Source organism: Clytia hemisphaerica, unplaced genomic scaffold (genome assembly GCF_902728285.1).
Source record: "Clytia hemisphaerica strain Z4C2 unplaced genomic scaffold, Clytia hemisphaerica genome assembly, whole genome shotgun sequence".
Classification (NCBI taxonomy): Eukaryota; Metazoa; Cnidaria; class Hydrozoa; order Leptothecata; family Clytiidae; genus Clytia; species Clytia hemisphaerica.
This window is the reverse complement of record NW_027104464.1, coordinates 235620-261921: the sequence shown is the minus strand read 5'-3', so window position 1 is coordinate 261921 and position 26302 is coordinate 235620. Positions and strand designations below refer to the sequence as shown.

At 35.3% G+C, this 26302-nt stretch overlaps 1 protein-coding gene across 1 annotated transcript in view; it reads left to right on the top strand.

Moving 5' to 3' along the window:
• Window positions 1-9724, top strand: part of LOC136821138 (FERM, ARHGEF and pleckstrin domain-containing protein 2-like) — a 35065-nt gene extending 25341 nt beyond the window's left edge. The window contains exons 21-32 of the mRNA XM_067077363.1: window positions 611-720; window positions 1170-1241; window positions 1923-1991; window positions 2676-2765; window positions 4367-4519; window positions 5306-5411; window positions 5642-5877; window positions 5981-6088; window positions 6720-6779; window positions 7339-7427; window positions 8003-8973; window positions 9326-9724. Coding sequence (XP_066933464.1) covers window positions 611-720; window positions 1170-1241; window positions 1923-1991; window positions 2676-2765; window positions 4367-4519; window positions 5306-5411; window positions 5642-5877; window positions 5981-6088; window positions 6720-6779; window positions 7339-7427; window positions 8003-8087 — 1178 coding nt within the window. The 3' untranslated portion in view covers window positions 8088-8973; window positions 9326-9724. The remainder of the gene's footprint in view (window positions 1-610; window positions 721-1169; window positions 1242-1922; window positions 1992-2675; window positions 2766-4366; window positions 4520-5305; window positions 5412-5641; window positions 5878-5980; window positions 6089-6719; window positions 6780-7338; window positions 7428-8002; window positions 8974-9325) is intronic.
• Window positions 9725-26302: the final 16578 nt, after the last annotated feature.

Genomic DNA, 26302 nt, shown 5'->3' with positions numbered 1-26302 from the left:
AATACCGTGAAATTTCATACCGATATACAAAACTTGGATTTGCTAGTTGCAACACTGAAGCTTAGTGGTTGCTGACTGTCTGGTTCGCCCCTACTTATCACTGGAAAAGTAAAACCAAGAAAAATGGAAAAGATACCGTGAGATTTCATCCCTGATATACAAAACGCGGCTTTGATGCGGATTTGTATCGCTGTAAATTTCCATCTTCCGAAATTTCAATTCATCTTCACGGTGTTTTTTCATCCGGGTAGATAGTATAGAAGTTTGCCTATCCCCTAAAAACCTTACCCTAACGGACAAGACCCAAAGGGTTTTTTTTTTCTTATCTCTGACAAATCTCACTACTATTCTCGTCGAGCAGACTAGACAACTAATTCAAACGTAGTAGAAAATAAGCAAAAAATAATGGAAGGGATATAAACTGATTATTATCCCGTAACAATATACGATTTTATCATATAACACCTCTATTTATTACTTTATTACTGTATTGCATGAATTATAAACGGCTCTATTCTCAGTCTTTACTAAATAAATTCAATGAAAAGAATTTTGACAAAGGTATGTTTGATATACTGGTTCGATGATTCGATTCTCCATTTCTTCATAGAATTGACGAACGAATATGGCAAAGGTAGTGCGGATGCAATCGATTCCAAAGTAGCTTACGAAGAAATTGTCGAAGCTTGTAAAATCATTGAACCTTCCATATCGAAACTTGTAAGATAATTGTCAATAGCTTTTTTTTGAAATGAATATCCATCAGATAGTGGAAGAGAATCGACCAAATTTAATTTGGCGGATCTATCCCCACAGATCTTCAAACTGAATTGAATTGATTAATTGATATATTTGACAATCACTAATTCGAACTTGAACGGGGAATCTAATTCGTTCGAATCACGGTGAAATTCGGTGAGGTTTCTCGTTGACGGGGACGCACGATTAGCTCGAAGAGTAGGATCTTTAGGATTTAACAAGAAATCGCAAAATTTGCAACGATGGTTTTGTTTTCTTTACTTGAAAATAGTACAAGCTTCATTTTGTTAACTCCCTTATTACAATATCGGCTAACTTAACGCTAAATAGAAGAAATACGGTGAACTTGTTTAGTACCAAATAAGTAAGTGCTCTAACTTTTCTTTTGAATTTACTTGTCACTTTTTCAGGAAAACATGCATAAATTGGTGGAATTAGAGAGAGATTTGGTTGCCATTACAGATCTTCTCCATCCAAAACGAGTAAGTTAGGTTTATTGTTGCTTCACGTACATACAGTTAGCGCTCTCTAATTCTATTTTCAAGGGGAATCTGATTTTTATCGAATAACGGAGCTCATCGAATAATAGAGCGTCAAATTAGAGAGCGTTTAACTTAAAGTTATCACAAACTTTAAATTCATAATCGTTGAAGGTAGTTGACTGCCAGTAGCCCTCTGATTCGTTTCGTTAAGTCATGTGAAATTTTAGCAAGGAAGGATATCATCATAAACTTACCAGGTTTTTAAACAAATTTGGTGGCAAAAGTTGTACATTAGGTCTTTTAACATGGGTACCAACTTTTCCTTTTTAACAAATTTAGAATTTATAATCTTCCTTCATTAAGTTGTCGCTTTCATTAAATTGTTGACTTTCTTCAAAGTTTATCTTTTGAATTCTTTAAAGCGATCATTCATAATTAGTTCAGCTATTTAAATCTTCCTTAGCACTAATCCTTCCGTCCTTATTTAATTTCTCTATATTTGGGAAAAGATTACATTTGAAAACGAAAAAGAAATCGTGGACTTTAAAAATTGCTATCGAGAAACTTGATGCGAGAATCTTGCTGGGGAATTGGCTTTTAGAAAAAGTATAAGACGCGTAGTTAGCCTTGGAAATGTTTGCTCAATTTTATCAACAAGATATTCCATTTCTTCCTTTCTAGCTCTTCATACGTGAAGGATGCTTGCACAAGATCTGTCGCAAAGGTCCACAGCCAAGGATGTTCTTTTTGGTAAGTCAGTACTTTGATTTTGTTATCGAGGTTGTTCACCACGGGAGCTCTACACCGCAATCTGTCCTGAAAAAGCTATTAGCGAGTTTAATTATGTAAGTTTTTCTGTGACGGAGACGGTTAGTTTCTGACTGGGCTAAATCCTGATCAATGAGGACGACAGTAAATCAACGCTTTTACCATCCTCGCGGGTCATTTCAAATCATTTCACTCACTTCAGTCCTCAAAGTGCAAATACATAAACTCGCTATTTACGCTTTTGAAGAGAAAAAAGTGTTACTATAGAAACCGGTTTGGAACAACCTACAAGGTCAAGATGGTAAAAGCCTAATTTACATCGTTGGAATATAGACAACTAGAAAAACTAACCGTCTTCGTTGCATAAGATACATGATAAATACAACCCGCGGATAGCTGAAATGTGATTCTAATCAACAGTCTCCAAACAGAACAATCAAGGGAAATCCGATCTTAACATTGTTTATGTATCAATCCTCTTGAGGACGGAAGAATAAATGATTTGGAACAACCCGAAAAATCAATGCCGATAAACGTGCTGATTTATCACCGCGCTCTCAGTCGGTCAGAAACTATTTAAATCACAAAAACTAATTGTCTTTGTGGCAGAACACAGATACACAAACTCGCTATTAATGTCGTGTGTCTTGCATTTTCCTTTTTCAGCTATCAGACATCCTCTTGTACACAAGTCAGGGCGTGACTGCAACCAATCAGTTCCGAGCAAGAGCTCAAATACCATTACGTTCCATTAGGGTAAGTAGTAGAGTTTCAACATGTCATGATCATGGTCTTGTCAAATAAAAGGATTTACCTTTTCATGTACTATTGAATTTCGTATCCTAGGGATATGATAGGCGTAACGTATCCAGATAATTCTAAAAATGGAAATTTTTAATTGCACGACATCTCAACTGTCATCTTTCTCGAATGATCAACGAGATGGACATATTCAAAGAACTGAAATTGTAATCTCGTACCTAGAGCCACTTGCACCACTTTTTGGACCTACCTCCGGGTGCCCCGGTGGAGGTCCTATAAATTAACCCATGTCCGTTCGTTCGTTCGTTCGTTCGTTCGTCCGTCCGTCTGTTACCAGCTTTTCTCAGGATTGGCTCATTAGTTTTTTCTGATTTTTTGCACAATGATGCAAAATGGCAATGCCCAGAACGTGACGGAGCCCGATTTTTGAGAAAAAATTTATTTGGGCAAATTTGGGCCAAAAACTACCTAAAAATAGGGTTTTTTGGACTTTGTGCAAAATCCTGTCATTACTTTTTCCTGATTTTTTGTACAAAGATGGAGGGCAAGATTCTCTAAAGAATGGCTGAAGTGGTTTCTCCCGGAAAATTCTTATTCGCCTTAAAAAACGGATTTTCGTATTTTGGGGGAAATTCCCTTTAACCAAATAAGAAAATATAGCTTTTCTCAAAGTTGACTCGTTATTTTTTTCTGATTTTTTGCACAATGATGCAAAATGGTAGTGCCTAAAATGTGACGGAGCCAGATTTTCGAAAAAAAATATATTTGGGCAAATTTGGGCCAAAAACTGCCTAAAATAGGGTTTTTTGGACTTTGTGCAAAATCCTGTTATTACTTTTTCTGATTTTTTGTACAAAGATGGAGGGCAAGATTCTCTAAAGAATGACTGAAGTGGTTTTTCTCGGGAAATTCTTATTCGCCTTAAAAGACGGATTTTCGTATTTTGGGGAAATTCCCTTGAACCAAATAAAAAAATATAGCTTTTCTCAATGTTGACTCATAATTTTTTTCTGATTTTTTGCACAATGATGCAAAATGGCAATGCCCAAAATGTGATTTTTAAGAACAATTATTTTGGGCAAATTTGGGCCAAAAACAGCTTAAAAGGTTTTTTGGTCTGAATGGTTCAAGTGATTTTCGTATTTGGGAAAATTCCTTCTTACCATTTTACATTATTCAACACACAAGCTTTATTTTTCCATTCTGAATTTTTGTACAATTATTGTCACTTTTTTCTTATTTTCATCTGATGTTAATCATTAGGTAGGTCCATTCAGCATGTTGCTTGTTGATTTTAATGATTCTCGTGATACAATTGCTTTCGTTAACGCTATCAGAATCATAAAAAGTGAACCAAGAGACTCGAGTTTGCTGGAGTTGATTAACATCTTAATTATATGTCTGGTTACATTTAGCTTGGAAATGAAAGGGAGGAGCGGGGTGATTAATCTGTAATAACCCTGCTGTAATCACCCCGCAAAAAGAGAAAAAGAAAATCTTCCAAGAAAAGCCTACAACTTTTTCTAAAACTAATCGATTTCAAACCATATTATTACTAGTACTAATACTTTTATCGTTTGTCTCATTGCCACCAGGTTGAAGAAGGTGGTGTGGAATTGCATGGTTTATACGCATTCACCATCGTTGGTCCTGGAACCAAGTCTTTCATTGTAGCTGCCAGTTCTCCAGATGAGAAACAGAAATGGATGGAGGATATCCGTAGAGCTATCAATAACGCCATTAAAATGGTGAGTAATTTTGACATCAACTTTTTCTCAATCCTGGATATTAAAATGAATAAATGCTGTCCCACGTTCTCAATGTTGAAAATAACCATTTAAGGGTCCAAAAACCCATTTGGTTTATTTCAATATTTAGAAGAGGGGGGCTTTGGTCAGTAATTAATAAAATTTTAAGAAGAAAAAAGTTTCATGAATTTTGTCCTTGATTGTGGCGACTAGTGAAATTCCAGTACCTTGGTCCTGATATCGAACTAGGGCTGCAAAACATGTCTTATTCACATTTTAACTGTTAAAATTGCAAGATGCCTTCCAAGTTGATTATCTCATTTGCCATCTTCAATGATATCTCAATGGATGAGCATCTATAAAGTGTTGTTTAACAATTTAATTGTTGTTTATGCCCCTCGTAATTTATATGCCTTCCACGGTACTGCACTCATTCGAATACACGTGCTGCAAAATTATATCAGTGCAGTCAAAACATGTGATTACTCGAAAAAGTTCACGTGATTTTATTCCCATGTTACTTGCTTTACAACTTACAGCTGATAACTTTATTAGTGTCAATAAATTCGAACCAATCAGAAATAAGTGTCGAGTAAAAGCGTGATTTGTCTTCAGACTTTAATTTTGCAACCTGTGTATTTAGCAAATAAAAGGTGACATAATGGGTAGAAAAACAAACAGTGAAATTAATTATTTTTTTCAAGTCATTGCATTGGTGAATATCATGCTTACTAGGTGAAAAGATGTTTTTTACGAGGTAATTCATTTGTTTTCTTTCAATTTCAGGGTATGTGCGTGGACTGTCAATCAAATAAATCGGAATTTATTTTATACGTTGGTCAAGACAATTCACATATGTGTCACAAATGTCAATCAGAAATTGAACAGCTAGGTAAGGAAGAAAGGCTCGCATATATTGTCATCAGATTTTGAGAAATTATTTTCTTTGTCTTGCTTTGTCAGCATATGGATGCGCCTCTTTTCTATATCATAAAAAGCATATCTTTAAGCATGAGAGAAAATAAGTTATCGTTGATTTGAAAAAAGCATCGTTAATTTAGGCACTAGTACACAACTTTATTTCGATGAAAATGAATATTCTATTGTTATCTACTTACTCAGGAAATATGGCACCAGAAGAACGTTTACAATTCTGGCAGTCTAGATTTCCGCCCCCGCCCAACATTAAACGCCCGTCACTAGACGCTGATTCCGATGATGAAGGTTCTTACACAGTCAATGATATGTATAATTCGTTAGATCGTCGCCACGCCCATTCGCGAACCATTTCTACGCGCCGCGTGTGCTGGCATCGGAACACGAGCATCAGCATGAAAGAATACACGTTGTCAATTCAGGTAATAATACTACTAGCAGTCAATTGGAATCGCAGTTTTTCTTGTTTTTGACTTTGTAAAAAAATGCCCTAATTTTATTTTCGCTTTTTTTTTTGTCCTACAGAACAGTATCAGTGGAGAGTTGTTCCGTCGTTACAAGAACACGAGTAAATGGCAAAAATTGTGGGTGGTTTTCACCAACTTCTGCTTGTACTTTTTCAAGACTGGTGACGTAAGTATGACGTCATTTCTTTATCTGAAAGATCCTAAGGGGTTATGTCTATGGGAATATTTTAGGTGTAAACATAGAGAAATCTTCCTTATTACTGACGATCTAATAACTGGAATGTTCTCGTTTTCTCTTGTAAAAAACCATTCAATCTGCACAAGTTTGACCGCTTGAAGGTTTAGTAAAGGAGGGAAATTCATTTGGTGCCTTGAAGAGATTTCAAACGCCGCCTTGGATCGATTTGCGATAACTTTTGTGTCTCGCTTTTCCAAATCGCTGCGTAAAAAATGTGGCACACTTTGTATGGGCTATCTAGGCAAACCAAACCAAGATAGGTTCTTTAATAATGAGAAAGAGAAATCAAAGTAGAGAGGCAGATAGCAAGAGTGAATGTAAAGTTATGGTTCAAAAAGCCAAGACATCAGTTCACAGGAAAAAGCTTTCACTATTTGTTATTTTTTTGCTGAGTCAGAGGAAAGTGGAATGCACAAGAAGAAAAAACCACTTAGTAATAAAAAGGTTAGTTTAATTTTTGTTGCAGTTTTATTTTGACAGTTTCTGAAGACTAAATTTTTATTTGAACCTAATAATTCTTTAAAGTCAATAAACAATGAAACCTTTTTTTGTTATTTAGGAAGACGCACCATTGGCCAATTTACCACTACTTGGTTACACTATAAGTCGCCCAACTGAGGTAAGATATGTTAATTATGCTCATCCCATTTTCACTGATTTCACATCTGTGCTCAAATTTTCCGATTCTTTGTTAGTTAAAAAGTTAAATCCCTAAAACTAAAACGGCTGAAAATAACCGAAAATACGCTAAAATAGACCTACTTCACAGGGCTACAAATCTTTATATAAGAAAGATATGAACAATTTGAATACAGATTTGAAATCAACGATATTGAAATATTTGAGGTGTCATGTCATAACGTTTGAACCAGAAGAAAAAGTCTTTCATCTATTCTCCTCCAAAATATATATTTCAACGCTATATCAGCTGAAAAATTGTTTAAAAAGTGAAGTGTACACATAGGTTGGAGGAGGTGATCTGGAAAATAAAAAATCCAGGGTTCAGTAAAATGAGGTGGGGAATCATGGGTGGTCCAAAAAATGAGAAAAATAATCAAGGGGTTCCTGAAAAATTGAAAAAAAGATTCAGTCACCTTTCCCCCCAAAAAAACTTCCTCAACATAGGGGTATAAATTTTTTCTGGAATAGCTCATTCTCTCAATTTAATTCTCGTTTAGGCTGAAACACACGAAGAATTTGCATTCAAGTTACAATTCAAGACACATCAATATTTATTCAAAACAGATAATGAATATACATATGAAAGGTACGTGATTCTGCCCCACCCTAAATCTGCCCCACCCTAAATCTGCCTAATTCTGCTTCAGTTTTTCCTTGTTAATTTCTTATACGTCAACGTAAGGTCTCCCAGTCTATAAAAAACTGAAGTGTATATTCTAATGGACCGACTGATTTGCCCGCATTTAATTTGACCAATATTGAGATTAACATGCATTTTCATATTGATAAGAAGAAAGCGTTTTTTCGAGGCAAATTTCCTAAGAAAGAACATGCAATTCGTAAATGTTACATGCTTTTTTATAAGGAGCAGTAAATGTTAGCAGCTCTTTAGTTTTCAAAATTTCTAAGTCTCGAAATATTCATCCTGCGATTGTTATAAAAAAACAAGCTTGTCTGTCGAACTTGAACCCAGTCCCTTAGTCCAGTTTCCCATGATTCAATAAGTGCTCATCAAAGGGTTGTATCATGTCCCTCGCTGAAATTTCAAAGTGGTGCAAGTAGCTCTGGATTCCTTGATTGGAGTGTCTTTTTTTGTGTTGTTGTTTTTTACAACTTCAAGCTCTTAAATAAATTATCTTTCTCCTTTTATTACTTCATTAGATGGTATGATGTTTTGAGTACCGCAACTAAAGCTTCGAACACGTTATCAAGTAGATCAAGACGTAAATTACCTTCCATCAGTTGATTTTATACAAACAGAATTTTAATAGAGAAAATTAAAAATGGTTGACTGGTCTCCATTCCCTTTGGTTGAATGGAAATGTGTAAGAAAGACAATGGTGATAGTATAATAACCTGGTCATTTCTTGCTGCCAGCCGGCTTATGAAGTTGTTTCAACGCTCATTACGAGTATTATATGAACGTTACGAGTATTACATGGACGTTACGAGTATTACATGGACGTTACGAGTATTATATGGATGTTACGGGCATTAGATGGACGTTACGAGTATTATATTGACGTTGCGAGCGTTACATGGACGAGTAAATTATATGGACGTTAAGAGTATTATATTGACGTTACGAGCTTTGTATGGACGTAATAAGCGTTATATGGACGTTACCAGCATTATATTGACGTTGCGAGCGTTAGATGGTGGTTGTTATGAAGTTGATACTGAAAAGATAATATGTAAGTTCGGTTTGCAGTATCCGAATAGTTTCAACGGACTAGCTGCTCGAGATCATTAGTGGATCAAGATGGTCAAAGAGTTTCTTCATAAATTGGGGGATAATTCTGTCCTGTTTCATGACCATGTGAATTCATAGACATGTGATTTGTAGTGAATATCTTTAGTCAAATATTTTATACATATAAAAATTGGTATACATGAACATTGGGTTTAACTATAACTCAAGTTAATCAATTTAAAGATTTTGCTCATGATAAAAAAATTGGCCTTTCCTTTGTTTCTTACAATGATCTTTAGAAAACTCGCATAATTTGATGAACAGATACATTTTGACAGTATCTTCGGACGCTCCCTATAGGAGTTGGCCAACATCACTTGATCATCTAAGCTGGCGTTCATTTGGTTTCAAAAATTTTCCTCAGTTGATGTCATTACACGCTTCTTTTTTTTATAAGAAGCCATTTCATCATGGATATTCTTAACTTTTTTGGGAAAATCATCCTAAAATATTCTTCCAGCATTCTAAGGTTAGGATCATAATTCAGACTAGATTTAACATTTAGTAGATACGTCTCAAGCATAAAATGGCATTTTTGTGAAAGGGACGAGCCTTACTTGGGGGTAATTGACAATTTATAATCGAAAATGCTCTAAAATGGTATTGTTAGCTTGAGTAGCAAAATTCCATGATGGTGATATTATTAGCATATTCTTAATTTTTTGGCCATTTTCATCATGGACATTCTCATAAAGTGTATTCTTATAAACAAAAAATGCGTGTATTGACAGCAGTCAAGCTTCAGAGAAATGTGATTATAGCAAAGTAGTTAAACGTTAGTTATTCTTTCTTATATTATTTTTATAATTTAAAATCTTTACGTACTGTATTTGTAATATACATTTACCCCTTTGAAGAAATTATTTTTATATATATTTGGTAGAGACACAATTTTTTGGTTTTTCATAAAATATTTTCTAATGATTTTATATATTATTCATCATCTTTTATACATAGTAGCACACCAAAATGATTTTTCAGCACAATTTTTTTATAACATTTTATAATTATTAAAAAATCAATTTTACAATTTTTCTGTTTCCATTTTTGTATGTACTTATAATATTATTATAACAAGTTTATTTTTTGTAGTGCGTTTTTCAAACTAAAGTAAAATACTTTATATACTACCTTATAAATCAAACAATCAGTCTCAAAAAATTTTCAAGCAGATTCTGCTCATATCCCTTTAGAGCAGAGCGTGGTATGCGTTTTTTTATAAGAACAAACTATATAAGAACATAAGGCATCGATAACCGAAGCATTAAGAACAAGTTAAGAATATTTTTAGGCTTTGTGGGGACTAGGAGAATGGACTAAAATACAAACTCCGGTACATGCTAAGACGTTATTAAGATGTTATATGAACGTTAAATTGACGTTTATATGAGTGCTAAGGCGAGACCAATTTAATTTGTTGTTCTACGGGCAGATCGTTAGCAAAATATGGGCCGCCGGTCGGTCGGTATATAAGAATAAAATAAGAATAAATTTTTCATTTATCAGGGTTGGTAAAGTACCGAAAATGTTTTCCAAAAAATATCTGATTCAAAAATTCACTTTTTTTATCTTCGATGAAGATCACAATAAAATCTTAGTGTATGGAATGCTTGATTTTCTAAATTTTTCAATTTCTTGAATTAATTTTCAGCTTTATTCAAATTTGATTCTTACAAATAACTAGTGTGTAAAATATATTGTAGTGGAAATTCAATATTATCATTTTTTAGACTTTAGCAAAAATAGGGTCGTTCGAACCCGTAGAAAAACAAATTAAATTCGTCTCGCCTAAATGAAAGTTGTTTTGAACTAAGAAATAAAGCTTGAGAGAAAGAGAGGATGTTAAAATATTTTTAAACTAATTTTTTAATGACTGACCGGGTACTTCACACAGTTACACGGTTTTTTTTTATAAGAACGACAAAAATTTTCGAAGCCTTCGGATGTTCTTAGTTATTTGGATTTGAAGCCTAAAAATGTTCTTAAAATGTTCTTATTTTCAGCATTTTTTGAGCATTTTGATGTTATTTCTTAAGAAAATGCATGTTTTTAAGTCTCCAAACCCTTAGGAGGTTCTTAGAATGTTCTTAAATTTTTGGGCCTCGAAGCCTTATGTTCTTATATAGTTTGTTCTTATAAAAAAAAACGTGTAACCCGAAATTCTCCAGAAAGGCTCTAAATGTCGCTTGGGAGGAAATTGGGGACTGATCGGAAATTTTGAACCTTCTTAAGCTTTCTAGCAGTTGCTTGGGCCTTCGTTTAATAAATTCTGAAATTTCTCCAATCTCCCTCTGATAATAATTTTCGTTGCCCACAGCCTAGGTCCTCTAGTGAATTTTATTTCTACTTTCAGGGAAAGAGGGGGAGACTCGTCCAACTATGTAGTTCTTTCTTCATAGTAATGAGCTAAACCAATATTTAGTTATAAATCAATATTTTTCGCTATTCTTCGTAAAAACTCGACCATAGGAAAAAAATCTAGTTGTGTTTTTACATCTTCTTTTTCAAGAAAAATCTATATATTTTTGTGCTATCTTTAAACAGCTGTTCCAGTGAAAAATAAAAAAAAGCTTTTAGTTTTCACCCATCTTTTACATTTTATACTTATTATTTCCTTAAAAAAATCATTTAGCTAGCTAAGCTCGAGCTAGGGCAAGATGAAGAAAGATAGGCTTTAGTGTTCTTGACTCGGCAATTCATATCTTGGAAAAGGAAGAAAATGAACATATTTTTTTTCTTCTTCGATTTTCCTGCTCACTTTTTACTCTTAGGTGATAACGGGGTGATAACCTTATTTTTGTACTTGTGTTGGAAAAATTTCTTCCTTCGTTTTACACTTTGTTCTTCGTGAATTTTCCAAATGGTGTATTTTATCATATTCTTTGTCTATTTCTGGTATATTATATATGTCTTATTTTCACCGTTTTGAAATATCGTTTGAACAAAAACTCGATCAAACCGTCGAAAAAACCGACTCTTTCCTATGGCGTTACTTCGTCGGTGTTCTAAGGAAAAAAAGTGGCGGTATTTCTTTTGTGTTGAACGTACTATACAGTTTAATAATATTAAAAAAACATTTCTTAGCTTGAGCTAGGGTAAGACGAAGAATAGACTAGCAAGCGTCTGTCTTTCCTTGGACACAGCAACACGGGAATAGTGCTTATAATAAAGAGTTCTTATAAAAAATAGAAATTGCCGCGGGAGAGTGGATTGGAAAGACAGACTAGTTCCAAACGGTGCAATACGGGATTTTGCTTCAATCTAATCTCAGGCAACGTTCCCTCGAAAAAGAGGGAAGATAAAATGAATGGACACGGCTTATTTTTTCTTCTATTCTCATCGCAATATTTGAGTTTCTCGGAGTTATGGATGAGAAAAAAAATATAAACACAAACAGAAAAACGTGGCGAGGACTTCTCCAACTTCTTTGCAAAACTGAGAAGAGAAGATTTTTAATGCTTTTAAATGTTTATAAACACAGATTTAAACTGTCTTGGCATTCTCTATCTGAGATACTTTATTCATACATAATTTTTGGCTTGGTTGAGACGTTGATATATTCAAAAAACAAACAAACTTTTATATGGATTATACTTTCACTTTTTCTTGTGATTGTTGTGATTGAAAGATTTTTTGATTATGTATGGTTATAAACATTCATGACATGTTTTAACACTGGCATCTTTGAAATTTTGTTGGCTTGGTACGTTGGTAAATCTATAGTACAAGTGCAGTATTTATGACAATATGACACAGCTGAACACAGATTCCACGACTGCATGCAGGATACTTTTTGCAGGGAATGTTCAATATGTTTATGCTCACATTCATTGGGTAACAGATCACTGCTTTTTCTATAGTACAAGTTAAACTTGATAACCTTATCCCAGAGAATGTAACTCTGACAGAAATCCTCAAAAATTAAGATGGAAAGTATGGTATTTATATAACATTTTTGGTGGTGCGATACATGGTGTGGAAATGATGAAAAGTGAAAGTGGTAATTTGGAATTTAAATATTGAATGTATTTTTTACGAAAACAATATTCTGACAAGCTGACCAGTGAGACACATCTTGGTTCTATTTGTGAATGAAAATAACAACATTTTACATTGAGATGACTGGTTTTCTGAGTTTTCGGATGCCCGGCCGTTGTTTAGCTGGTTTTCACTACCTTGAAATTGTTAGATGTACGAGGATGTTTTGGGTTTTCACTACTGGCAGACCTCCAGGGGGCACTTAGGCAAAATTAAGTATGGGGACATGCCGCTGATCAGGGTCCCTTTTTCAGACTCTAGAGATATATGATAGGGTGCCAAATTTGTACTAATTTTCAAGATAGTAACCCTGACTGGGTCGATTTTGGTCATTTTAGACAATTTTTACAGTGAGAATATTAGAAAATTTTTCGTCTTAAGTCATTTTTGCCACTTTACAGATTTTTTTCGATTGAATCATTTATCGTTCTGAAATGGTCCCAAATTTACCAAACATTCATATCTCACAGGGTCCACTTTTCAAACTCCAGCGCAGGGCACATCCCCGTCAGTCGTCAAGGTTGGTGCCCCCCCTCCCCCGGAGCATACTTCTACCTTGTAATTTTTTGTTGTCCCCTGGTGTTGTTGAACACGTTCAGACTGAAATTTATACCTACTGTGAAAGTCTTTCAAAACTTATACTGCTTATACTTATAAAATTTATGAAAATTTTGATTGGACTTTTGCCAATTTAAAAACAATCTACTTGGATTTGGAAGTAATTTTATGTAGGTATACTATATATAATTTTTATAGCAAAATTGGATGTAAAAGCTGTTGCTTTTTTGAAAATATTTTTCTTTTTGGCTTCTATAAAAAAAAAAGAGACAAACAAATCATACTTTTTGTGAATAGTTTTATTTAACTCCTTGCCTTGTTGTTGGTATCTTGTTTCAAGTACTTTCAAGTACTTTCAATTTTTTCAAAATAAAAAAGCTTCTAAATTGACTGATATTCCATTGTACTCGCCTTCTTTTATAATACATTGAAATCAAAAAATAATCAGGATGTGAGTTTGTTTTGATTTGAGTGAATTGAATTGTATAAATTTTATAATTGTATAACCAAATGTTGCACTATAAGATGATAAAACACCTCTCATTTAACAAAATAAAAAACAAAGTTTTCAAAAACGCTGTTAATTTAGTTCAGCAATTAGTTTTTCAAGAGTCTCATTAAAAAAAAAACATAATAATAAAGTGTAAAAAGTACCGAGTTGTTTACTTTTTTATTCCGATCCGTGAGAGTGAGTGCGCTGTTTTGAGTGAGCACTCCGCCGCGGTAGAAAAAGCACTCTACCGTTTATTTAATAAATAGCGCCTTTTGGAACTAGTCGTTGTATTCAGTGAACATATAAAAATAGATCCCATTTTGCAAGTTTAATCTGCAGCGAAATACAACGACGTGGTTTACTAGTCTAGACGAAGAAAGAAAGGATTTAGTGTTCTTGACTCGGCAATTCATTACTTGGAAAAGGAAAAAAATGAACATAATTTTTTCTTCTTCGATTTTCAGCTACTACTCAGTGCTATAAGAGTGAGTTGTTGTTATACGATGATTTACGATGAACTATCTTTATTTTCGTTTTGTCAACTTTGGTATGTACGCCCCATTTTTATTAATTACACGCATAAAAAATAGTCTTTTAAATTGAAGTTTGAATTGAATACTCCAGAACGTAACAGGTATCATATTCCCGGGGAGGGGGAGGGCAGCCAGGCAAATTGACCGACGGGTATGTGCGGCGGCTAAGGGTCTATTTTTCAAGATAGCAGAAATGCACTGTAAGGGTAGACTTTTTGTTAAATGCACTGTAAGGGTGGAAATTATAGTAAACCAAGGAAAAATGAAGATTTTTTGCCCAAAAAGTCTGATTTTTTGCTCTAAAAGGGTTGAAAATTTGAAGAAAATGCACTGTAAGGGTATGAATTTGACGGAATTTCGGCGATTTTTTGCTGCACTGTAAGGGTGCGATTTTAAAAGCCAATTTTTTCGCCGCACATACCGTCAGTTGGCAAACCCAGTGCCCCCCCCCCGGATCATATTGCAATTCCAAAGAAAATATTTTGACAAAATACACCTTTTTTTTTAAGAACATCCTTTTTGAAGCCTTAGGATGTTCTCAACTTTTTGAGTTTTAAGCCTAAAAATGTTCTTATCATGTTCTTATTTTCACCAATTTGTGAGCATTTTTGTCCATTTTCTTAAGAAATTAGCTATTTTAGAGTCTATGAAGCCTTAAAAACTTCTGAACTTGTTCTTAACATTTTGGCCATCGAAGCCTTATGTTCTATAGTTTGTTCTTATAAAAAAACGTGTCGTGCCAGATAATGAGGCTCATCGAAAGGCCATGACTACCTCTTTTTGGGAGAGATGATAGCACGTTAGTAAGTTTTAATGAAGTCAAAATTGTTTTAAAATTTCATCATAGAAGGTAGAATCGCTAAAGCATGCATGGTATATTGATATCGATGTGTTTGATTATACTTCTATTGTAGAAACAGTCTCTTTTTTGGCGGAGCTCAAATATTCAAGATAATTTTTTTTTAAATCTTCAGGTTAAAAGTTTAAAAGTACTCAGTTATTTTTTTCATTAAATAAAATATAAAGTAATTCTTATGATGAGCCATGAGATAGAGCTTCTAGAGACAGCTCTTTTTTGAGAAATGCCACATGTGTCCTGGATTTTGATTTTTGTGCGATTGTTTTACTTTAACCAATCACTACCTGCACTACGCCCTAAAGCTTCATCCCAAAACTGGATGAAAAAGATCAAATCGGTGCGCCAACCTGAGCAGATTCTCTTACGGAGCCATAACTTTAGATTGAATACGCGAAGTATCAGAATCTGTTGCATGGTGTATTTTTAGGAAATCTGAATTCTCTATTCAAAAAGATTTTAGACGTTTTTTTATAAGAACATCCAAAATATTTGAAGCCTTCGGATGTTCTTAACTTTTCGGGTTTCAAGCCTAAAAATGTTCTAAACATGTTCTTATTTTCAGCATTTTTTTGAGTATTTTTGTCCATTTTCCTGAGAAAACAGGTGTTTTAGAGCACACGAAGCCTTAAAATGTTCTCAACTTGTTCTTAAGATTTTGGCCATGGAAGCCTTTTGTTCTTAAATATAGTTTGTTCTTATAAAAAATGTGTATCCTCCATTATCCAGGTACTTTTCTTAGAATTTTCAAAACATTTTGAAAGTTTTATATTCCCACAGGGTTAGACTAATAATAAACTAGTTTGTTCACAGCTTGATTTCTTTCAGTTCTGAATTGGAGCTAAACAGTAAACTTATTTTCAGTTTTGAAAATGAAAACTCATTCAAAGAGAACGAAGAAGAGAGAAATTGAAGATTTGTTATTTCAGAGGAATGGTTATTTGTTGTGGTGTGAAGTATCTCACTGGCCTTATTCATCGAAGTGTTTGCTTTGGAAAATTTCTTCTTCTACTTACTTTTCTCCATCTTTTTCATATCCTATAGTGTTTGTTTTCCAAAAAGTGATTTGAGTGATTTTGGGTAGGCGGCATGCTAGAGAGATTTCGGATATTTAGTTTAAGTCTATAAAACAGCTAGACAGGGGCTAGAGTAGACGATAACCTTTTTCAAGCAAGAAAAAGCGAAGTCTTAAGTTTGCCCGGCATTTAGAATTTTTGTTTGAAAAACACACGGTTCGCGTGTTCTGGATGGGAAATAAGTGGCTTCATTTTTCATCCAGGAGTTTTGAATCTCGATCTGGACCCCATCTAGACCCTTCGGGGCTTTGAAATCAATGATTTTGAACATTTAGTTTAAAGCCCAAAGGGCTAGACAGAGGAATCTACAACCTTTTCAGGCAAGAAAAAGTGAAATCTTAAGTTTTGCACCGTATTTTTGATGACGGATTGAATGTAAGTGCTAACTTTGTTTTAACGTGGCACATTTGTCGGAATCTTGCAATACATATTTCACTTTCAATAATCCAGCGTTTCTCTACAAATAACCCAGGTCATGCGTTTTGGATTGGGAATAACTGTCCGAGAGGTTCCTCTCTAGCTTTTCCGACTTTTAAACTCAATGATTTTAAAGGAATAAAAAGAGCAACATCGATTTAGGATTTAAAGTTAAATTCTTTTGCGTTTTGAAAAATTCTAGAAAAATTCTAATTTTGATGTACCTTCTTTTCACATGATAGCTCTTTAAAGCAACAACATTTTGAGAAAATTAACCGGGGGTTATGTATTCCCTATTTTGTTACAGCTAGTTTTATTTTAAATTCGCTAGTCTCTTCAGCTTTCCTTAAAACCATTTTGTACAAAAACCACTATACAAAAATCGGTTTTATTAGTTCCTTATATTGCTTTTCATTGTAAAATATATATTTTCTTGTCTTGTACCTTTAGGCAAAAAAATATAAGCCACACAAGAAAAGACAAGGAAAAAGAAAAAGATTTTGAACAAAAAAATAAAGAGATTGAAGAGGATTTATAGTACTATCTTTGACCATATGGGGAACAAACTTGCAAAAAAGCAACGGAGGGAACAAGGAGATGAGGAAAAACTGAATGGGCAAGTTCGGCTTATCTCTGTAACGAAAAAACGATCAACTCCTAACAGCCCGTTAAAACAACAAGAGGAACTAACCGAACAACTAGGTGATCAATTAATTACCACGGATGATGCTACCATACAAGTTGAGAAAGGAATAGAAATGATAAAAACGACCAATGAGAATGAGGGTAATGATATTTCCGTAGAATCTGCACAGTCAGCAGAAATCGGGAACGGCACGACAATTTCCAATGAAGTATCAAACTTGATAGAAAATGTCGATTCTCTTCTTATTAAAGAAACACTGATAAATGAAGAATCAGATTCGAAGACTGTCGATATTTCAACTCCAAATACAGATGAAATTATATCATCGAAGCTTGAAGAAAAGGACTCAAATCCTCCTCTTCCTGAGATACAAATTAATCTTGATCAACCAGTTTCGGAGAGCCTCGATTCACCAGACAACATAAATAGTAACTGCAATACCAAACAGTCATCCGATGAGGAGAATCATGTAGAAGAAGACCTTGAAACAAATCAAGAGAACACTATTGAAGCTTTAGACTCTGGTGAAATTCAAGTTTACCTACAAACAAATGAAGACTATATTGTACAATTTTATGATTCAATTTTAGCTGATGCTTTTAATGAAGTGATAGATTTTAAACGTAAAGATAGCCAGGTCTCGCATACTGGCTTTGATAACAATTCCACCACTGCAAGGCCAGATTCGGGTTACGAACTTGCCTCAAGAGGGAACAGACACCATAGTCCTAAAGATAATCACCACATTGATAATAGTGAGAATATAAGAGACAGAGGAAAAAACAAAACATCTCACAATACAGTGATTATACCGAAAGAAGGATGTTTGAATTCTATAGACAAAGACCTTGAAAATTTTGAGGAGAATACTGAACCATCGCTCACCACCAAACTACGAAAAGAAATTTTGGAATTTTCAGAACAACTCTCGATCGATATTCTAAATCATGTTAGATTAGCTTTGAGTTAAATATAGCGTTCAAGCAACCACCATCTGAACACCCCTGTGCCACGGACCCGTTGGGACCCCAGCCCCACTGGAAAACTAAGCAAAAATTTCGTCCTCGGTGGGAAAATACCCTTGATTTTCAGCTCCACTGGGAAATTGACTTTGATTTCATCCCCACTCGAAATTCCATGTTTAAAAATTGCACTCCAAAACCATCCTCACTAAGTTTTTTAACCTTGGAATAATAAAATTTCTATCCCCATTGGGATTTCAATAGGAATTTTTATCCCCAATGAGGAAAAAAGTTCCACCGGGGCTGTGCGGCAGGGGTGTATCTGACATCCATAACTAGTTAAATTGAGTCCAAGTATTGGAAGTTTTCTGGCATCCACTAACGGATTCGCGATCCTTATACTACCTGGGGTTTTGTAGAGGTCTGTGATTCATATTAGATGATCTCAAGTTAGCTAAATTTGAATTCAAAAAACACGTTTTAAATTTGCGGTTACGGTTACGTTATTTATTGTTGACTATTGTAGCCATTTCAAATTTTAGCATTTCAAATACATTCCTTAGTCCATAAATATTACGGTTTCCCTCCTGCATTGAATTCTTGAAAGATTTTAATTTTATTGATTCAAGTACCCTAAGGTGCCCAAGGTGCTTAAGTAAGTAAACAAAATCCGGTTTGGTCTTTTGGATTTTTGAGGTAGTTTGGTCACTCAAGACATCTACTGTTTCATTGCCATTTGTATTCGCAAACCAACTATAGCAAGACATCGATAAAGAGAAAAGGACGGCTCAAAACCAAAATCAAAAATTTATGGTCTTTCTAAAGGTACGTGAGCACCGCCCCTCAGAGATCACATAGTGGTAACTTGGTAGGGTTCATTCCCGGGGGGGGGGGGGGGGTGCCGCCCAACTTTCCTTTCGACCCTTGGACCCTTACAGGGACTAAAAAGGAGAAAACAAAGGAAAATTTTGTGAAACTTACGACCCTTATTGAGACTAATTTGACCGATCTTTCCGGGGGTAAAAAGTTGAAACTTTCCTATTTTTCCGACCCTTAGTGGGACTGAAATTTGTTTTTCAGATGATTCCGACTCTTAGCGGGACTTTGAAAATCCAAAAAAGGTATGATGTTATGTGTGATGATTTTAGATAACCTTGTGTTTTCTAAGATAATGTTTTATAGAATGTGACATTTAGCGGTTTAATTGATTGATTATATATTAAAATTTGCTGACGTCATTAGTAGTCGTTTTAAAGAATTCCTCAGATATCTAGTTTAATTTACCATGTTTGTTCTTTTTTTTTAACCAACGAAATTTATTTTGAAAGTACAAACATGATTATAATGTACGCGTCATTTTTTATAAGAACATATAAAATTTTTGAAGCCTAGGATGTTCTTAGCTTTTTGAGTTTTAAGCCAAAAAATGTTTTTAACATGTTCCTATCTTCACCATTTTGTAATCATTTTTGTCCACTTTCTTAAGAAATTGGCCATTTTAGAGTCTGCAAAGCCTTAAAAAGTTCTAAATTGTTCTTAATATTTTGGCCATCGAAGCCATATATAGTTTGTTCTTATAAAAAAACATGTACTTATCACCATGTTATTTGCGGATCTAAGAGGGGTGGTCTCAATATTTACGACGGCGGATAAACTCATCCATAATGGTCCTTGTAGAAAATAAAAACTCCAAATCATAGATTTCCCAGCCATCGCAACAAGCGATGATAAGCCTGCGTGTGTGAAACTTGCGCACTCAATATCTGAATGAAAACTGGGCAAGATACAAGAGTAAGGGAATATGTGATAATAGGTCGCTCATATGCTCAAGTATTTGCCAGAGCAATCGCTTTGATAGCCCCTTCTCACAGACCCACTGGGAACCCATAGGGCAAAAATATCGTCCCCAGTGGAAAATTGTACTCTAATTTTTGTCCCCGCTGAAAATAACCAGATAAGCAAATACTCACTGCAAAATATCGTGCTATTTTTTCCATCCCCACTGAATTTTCTGGCTAGAAAACAATGGAATTCAAGTCCCCAGCCATAAAAACATAGGAATCCCGTCGAGTTTTGGTGCGTTATTTTTACCCCCATTTTTTGGGGTACAGGGACATGACACTGGTCAGGGTTACCTTTTCAGGCTCTGAAATATCTGCCAATTCCGTAAATTCGCTCGAATTTGAAATTTGTATCTATGGCAGGGTTGATTTTAGTCATACTTGTGAGGGTGGGTTTTAGGAAAACATTGAAATTTTCACTTGAAATTGTATTGAAATTTTCACTTGAACTGCCATCTAATAAAGGATGGACGTTTTCTACCAGGATGGAAAACCTTCGTTTATAGTGGAAACATCCATTTATTATTTTACTAGGTCACAGTGTGGATCTAAACCACACTGAAACGACCGCCTTCCATCACGCATCTTCACGCATCACGCTCGCGAAAGAGCGCGCGCACATTATTAACGCCTACATGTCATCTCCAGTACATTTTAGATTATTCATTGAAAACAGATTACAATATAGTCATTTTTCATGTCTCGATTATTCAATTCCGAATAAAAGAGATTCAGCCAAAAAAAAGAGAAACACCTGGGTAATCTAGTTAAAAAACCCGAAAGTAAATGGTAGACGAAGTAATGAGCCAAGGCAAAACGAGATTAGCGTACCACTATGAAAGAAACCGCCTTCGGCGGTCGACAAGATTTATGACTGGGAGGAGATGTAATGTTTACTCTAAAGATTGGCGTCATGTAGTGTCAGCAGCTAATAACGATTAGGCGTCTAGTTAAATATATGTTATTTTATAGTCTTCTCTCTTATGGTTATCATAGTAAAGTACTTGTAAAAACCTTGACTCCTATATATAGATGACAACGTTTTTATAAGGGTTTTAAAGGATAGAAAATTAAAGTGGTTGAAATTTTATATTGGGCCATTTACAATATTGCAATAATAACTGTTTTTATTGGAGCCTGATTTTAACAGTATATTATGATTGTAAAGCACTCTTGTAAACAGCCGAAACTTATAACAGAAGACATAAGTTTTTATTGAGGATCAAAAATTTTCAATTTCTATTGGCGGTAATCTGAACAGAGTTCCCGTTTACTTTTTTAAATAGGCCACAATATAAAAATTACTACATTTTAAATTGAAGCCAAGGTGCGTTGTTCATGTAATGTGAATAGCAAAATCCTGGGGATGTCACTCAGGCGAATAGGGGTACGGGGACGTGCCGTTTGTCAGGGTTACTTCCTCAAGCTCTGAAATATCAGACATTTCGGTTGGGTATTAGGTTGGGTTTTTAGAAGAAAAAAAAACATTGAAACTTTCCATTGACAGACTCTGTATTTCGTCTGAGTCCAAAATTTGTCTGCTAGGATCTACATTTCGTTGATGTTTTGTCTTACAGGGTTTTCGCTAATTTTTGGCAAGTTGCTTATAAGGTTAATCAGCACGTCCCCGTCGACCGCCAAGGTCAGTATCGCTGGTTTTTTTTCTTAGCTCATGTAGTTGAAATGAAATACTGCGATCGCTATCTTTGCTTTCAATTTAAACCCTTATTTTATACATTTTAGGCATACTTTAAATACTCTACTTCGTATTGTAGATTCTTGATGCAAAATTCAATATCCACCATGCATTTATACTACCTCGATCGAAGGAAGAAATTTTGGCGGGATTTGATTTAGTGGATTTCCAAAAAACGTTTTTGCAGAGGGAATTTCATTTGGATGGGAGATGGGTAGAAAAATATAATTTTCGGGGGTTTAATTTGGCGCTTGCAGGATATTTGGAATCTCGTTAGATATGAGCGCTGACGGGTCATACCCACGAAGGAGTAGGAATCACGGCGCTGACAGACACTGCAACTTGACAGACGCGAGCTGCCAAGCCATGGCGTATACCATGCCATTCGAACGACACTGGGAGAGCGATGCTCGCGCGAGGCCGAACCTTATGAGTGCCACGGCACGTCACAATGTCAGTCTAATCTCGTTATTGAATGAACAACAAAAAATCTTTCCTAACTCCTCTTAGAAATTTAATAATTATTAAGAATATTTTTAAGGCTCAGAATTGAATTTTCTTATGAATCACAAGGCAGAATTAGGCTCGAGGCTCGATTTATGTAATTCCTATGATAATAAAAATGTGTAGATATACCATAAATATAGAATGACGTATCGAAAAAGGTATACGTATAAGCTCCCTTTTTTATCCAGACAGCCTGGTGCGACCAGATATTGAAAACGTCTTTAGCTGACGAATTCTAAATAGTTAACCAAAATCTGAAGTATCGAAGTTTATGCATCGTCGACTGCTTAATAAAGTGTCATAGATAAAACATGAATTTTTTTTGTTTATATAAGTGACATTTCTCTGACACGTTCGTTCGTTCGTTCGTTCGTTCGTTCGTTCGTTCGTTCGTTCGTTCGTTCGTTCGTTCGTTCGTTCGTTCGTTCGTTCGTTCGTTCGTTCGTTCGTTCGTTCGTTCGTTCGTTCGTTCGTTCGTTCGTTCGTTCGTTCGTTCGTTCGTTCGTTCGTTCGTTCGTTCGTTCGTTCGTTCGTTCGTTCGTTCGTTCGTTCGTTCGTTCGTTCGTTCGTTCGTTCGTTCGTTCGTTCGTTCGTTCGTTCGTTCGTTCGTTCGTTCGTTCGTTCGTTCGTTCGTTCGTTCGTTCGTTTTCGTTCGTTCGTTCGTTCGTTCGTTCGTTCGTTCGTTCGTTCGTTCGTTCGTTCGTTCGTTCGTTCGTTCGTTCGTTCGTTCGTTTCGTTCGTTCGTTCGTTCGTTCGTTCGTTCGTTCGTTCGTTCGTTCGTTCGTTCGTTCGTCGTTCGTTCGTTCGTTTCGTTCGTTCGTTCGTTCGTTCGTTCGTTCGTTCGTTCGTCGTTCGTTCGTTCGTTCGTTCGTTCGTTCGTTCGTTCGTTCGTTCGTTCGTTCGTTCGTTCGTTCGTTCGTTCGTTTTCGTTCGTTCGTTCGTTCGTTCGTTCGTTCGTTCGTTCGTTCGTTCGTTCGTTCGTTCGTTCGTTCGTTCGTTCGTTCGTTCGTTCGTTCGTTCGTTCGTTCGTTCGTTCGTTCGTTCGTTCGTTCGTTCGTTCGTTCGTTCGTTCGTTCGTTCGTTCGTTCGTTCGTTCGTTCGTTCGTTCGTTCGTTCGTTCGTTCGTTCGTTCGTTCGTTCGTTCGTTCGTTCGTTCGTTCGTTCGTTCAAACGGGACATGGTTAACAGTACGATACGGTCCAATGAAACTACTACTATTTTGCAAATCTATAATACATCAGGTTTTCCCACGGTAGATTAATTCATTACTTTAAGCGATTCCTGATCTACCAAAAAAATATCACAATACTTGATTTAAAGAAAATATTTCATTTTGGCTCGCTAATAGATTAACAATCAACTTTCCCACGACTATAAAACCAGGATTAATTTTTGTCATCATGCTATAAAAAGCTAAGACGGTTCGCCTACATATTATTGCTAATTTTTAGGAAAATCCAGTTATTACGCATAAGGACCACCGCCTTTCGTAAAGAATTAACGAGTCAGATTTATTTTTGCTACAGTGTCCGACATGAAGAGCGAGACAAAATTTAACAAAAGGGACACAAATAAAATTGCCTGAATTTTATTCTCAATTTTTTCAAAATAAACTTGTCATATCCGAGACGACTATACAAATATGCACTTTTTCTCGAATAATTCATCGGTAAAAAATGTCGTCACCAAGCAACTTTTTCGTCACTTTTAGCCGAATAATCTTAATAAAAGTACTTTAATATCAATGGTACTGGCTTCAAAGGATTGGACCGAGTGTTTCCGGAACCGAGGCTGGAGCCGCAAGTACACCCTAATGAAAAGATCTGCTACCCGCCGTCCGCACATTTTTTATAAGAACAAACTATATAAGAGCGTAAGACTTCAATGCAATGGCCAAAATATTAGAAACAAGTTAAGAACATTTCAAGGTTTCACTGACTCTGAAACACCCGATTTCTTAGGAAAATGGACAAAAATACTCAAAAAATGTTAAAAATAAGAACTTTTTAAGGTTTTTTAGGCTTGAAACTCAAAAAAGTTAAGAATATCCGAAGGCATCAAAGATGTCCAAATGTTCTTACTAAAAAAACGTGTTTTTCTGAAACTTTGACCCCACTGTAAGATACAAAGTAATTTAATTGTGGAGCTGACCCGGGAGGGGAGTGGGTACTAGGGTTACCAGCTGACCGGGGGGTACCGCCCGATTTTCGTACCTTGGACCCTTACCGGGACTAAAAAGGAGAAAACAAAGGAAAATTTTGTGAATTTTAGGATCCTTATTGGGACAAACTGGACCATTTTTGACCAAATTTCGATCTTTCCAGGGATATAAAGTTGAAATTTTCCTATTTCTCCAAACGTTAGTGGGACTGAAATTTGATTTTTTGATTTTTTCCGGCCCTTAGCGGGACTTTGGAAATCCAAAAAAGGTACCCTTAAGGGGCGGCACATACCGTACCCTCCATTTGTCTAAGTACTCCCCCCGGGTGACTTATGGAATTGCAATCTTACTGTATATCGATTTAGGAAAAGGCCCTCACTCCAATTCTTTTCATACAAATAGGAATATTTGTGGGACTGACGCATGGAAAAAAGACCAAATGGTTTCTGGGACCACAATCTTACTGTCTTGATTTTTTCACGTAAACACATTAATTATGATATAGTACTTATGACATGTACTCCTTAATTGCTTTACAAATATAACGTCAACGCCAAATCTACAAAAACACCTTGGAGAAGTGTACTTGTCTGCCTTAAATGGAAACAAGGTAAGTATTTTGGAATAATTCTCCATCACAGAGCGTGTGTAAACATAACGGGATTTTTTAATTTAATTATAGGTTCTTACTGTAATCTGAGGAGATTTAAAAAATAAGATTAGGTTCAGGTCGTCAATCAACATAAAAATTCGAAAACGAAAATACATATAGTCAAAGAGAGACACGTCATTTATAAGTTTTTCATGTTTATATGTTAAAATAATGTAGTTTCATGGGTATGGTAGAGGTAGGCGGGGTTAAAAGTCCTTCAGTTTACCTGATAAGCTCCTTGTCAAATCCAAAGGTCGTTAAAAACACTATACATTAAAATTTCTAACTTTTATTGTACAAATTATCACATCTTAGAAAGCAATCGTACACAATACACCTTTTTGACCGTAGCCGCCAATTGCCGCGCGGGCATTTTTTGTCCGTTTTAGGGTAATAAAAGGGACAAAAAATACTCGCGCGGCAATTGGCGGCTACGGTCGAAAAGGTGTATTTCTCCAAAATCGAAACCTGATATCTTCGGAAGGTCAACGGACAGAAGAGAGAAAAGGCTTGAATTTAACTATAATAATTTTGTTGTAATTTGGCTGTTTTGAAAAAAATTGGACTTTTTTCTATGACCCGATTTTGCAATAATCTAAACTCATAAACCATTTTCTGTCACTTACGGTCTTACATTAATCAAGTAAATGAAAATTTATTCAAATTATGAAATCTTGTTTTTGAAACGTGGCCAATAATTTGATGTGGTTTGTTTGAAGTGATGTGAAAAAGGGGGCAATTATCGATACCTTTAAATAGACCCCAAAGGGTCAATTGGTCGATGTTAATAGGATAATTCACTCTGTGCTAAATGATCACATCAAGATTGCAAGCACTAACTATACTAAATGAGTTTGAAGCCACCAGAGCTTCAAAGTTTCCTCAAGACCCCTGATTCATGATATTCATGACGTAATGTTTTCTACGGAAAGACCCCGGTTTTTGCCAGTAGTGGCAAATTTATCCAACTTTTGTCTACTTTTTTTGTCTAGTCTTTTGTCTAAATTTGTCACTACTATCTAAAACCGGGGTATTTCCGTAGAAAACATTACGTCATGAATATCTAAGATTCAGAGAGCCAGAGAATCTATTAGAAAATCGAGAAAAAAAGAAGGACCAATTTGTCTGAAAATTATTTAGCTTGTACAAAGGGGGTGATGATTCATGGAAATTTTTTTTCAAAGGGGCGATTTATAAGGTCAAGTTTTTTTAATAGTAAGTATCATTTTTTCCGCATCGATAAAAACACAAATAAGCTACTGGCAGATGAGC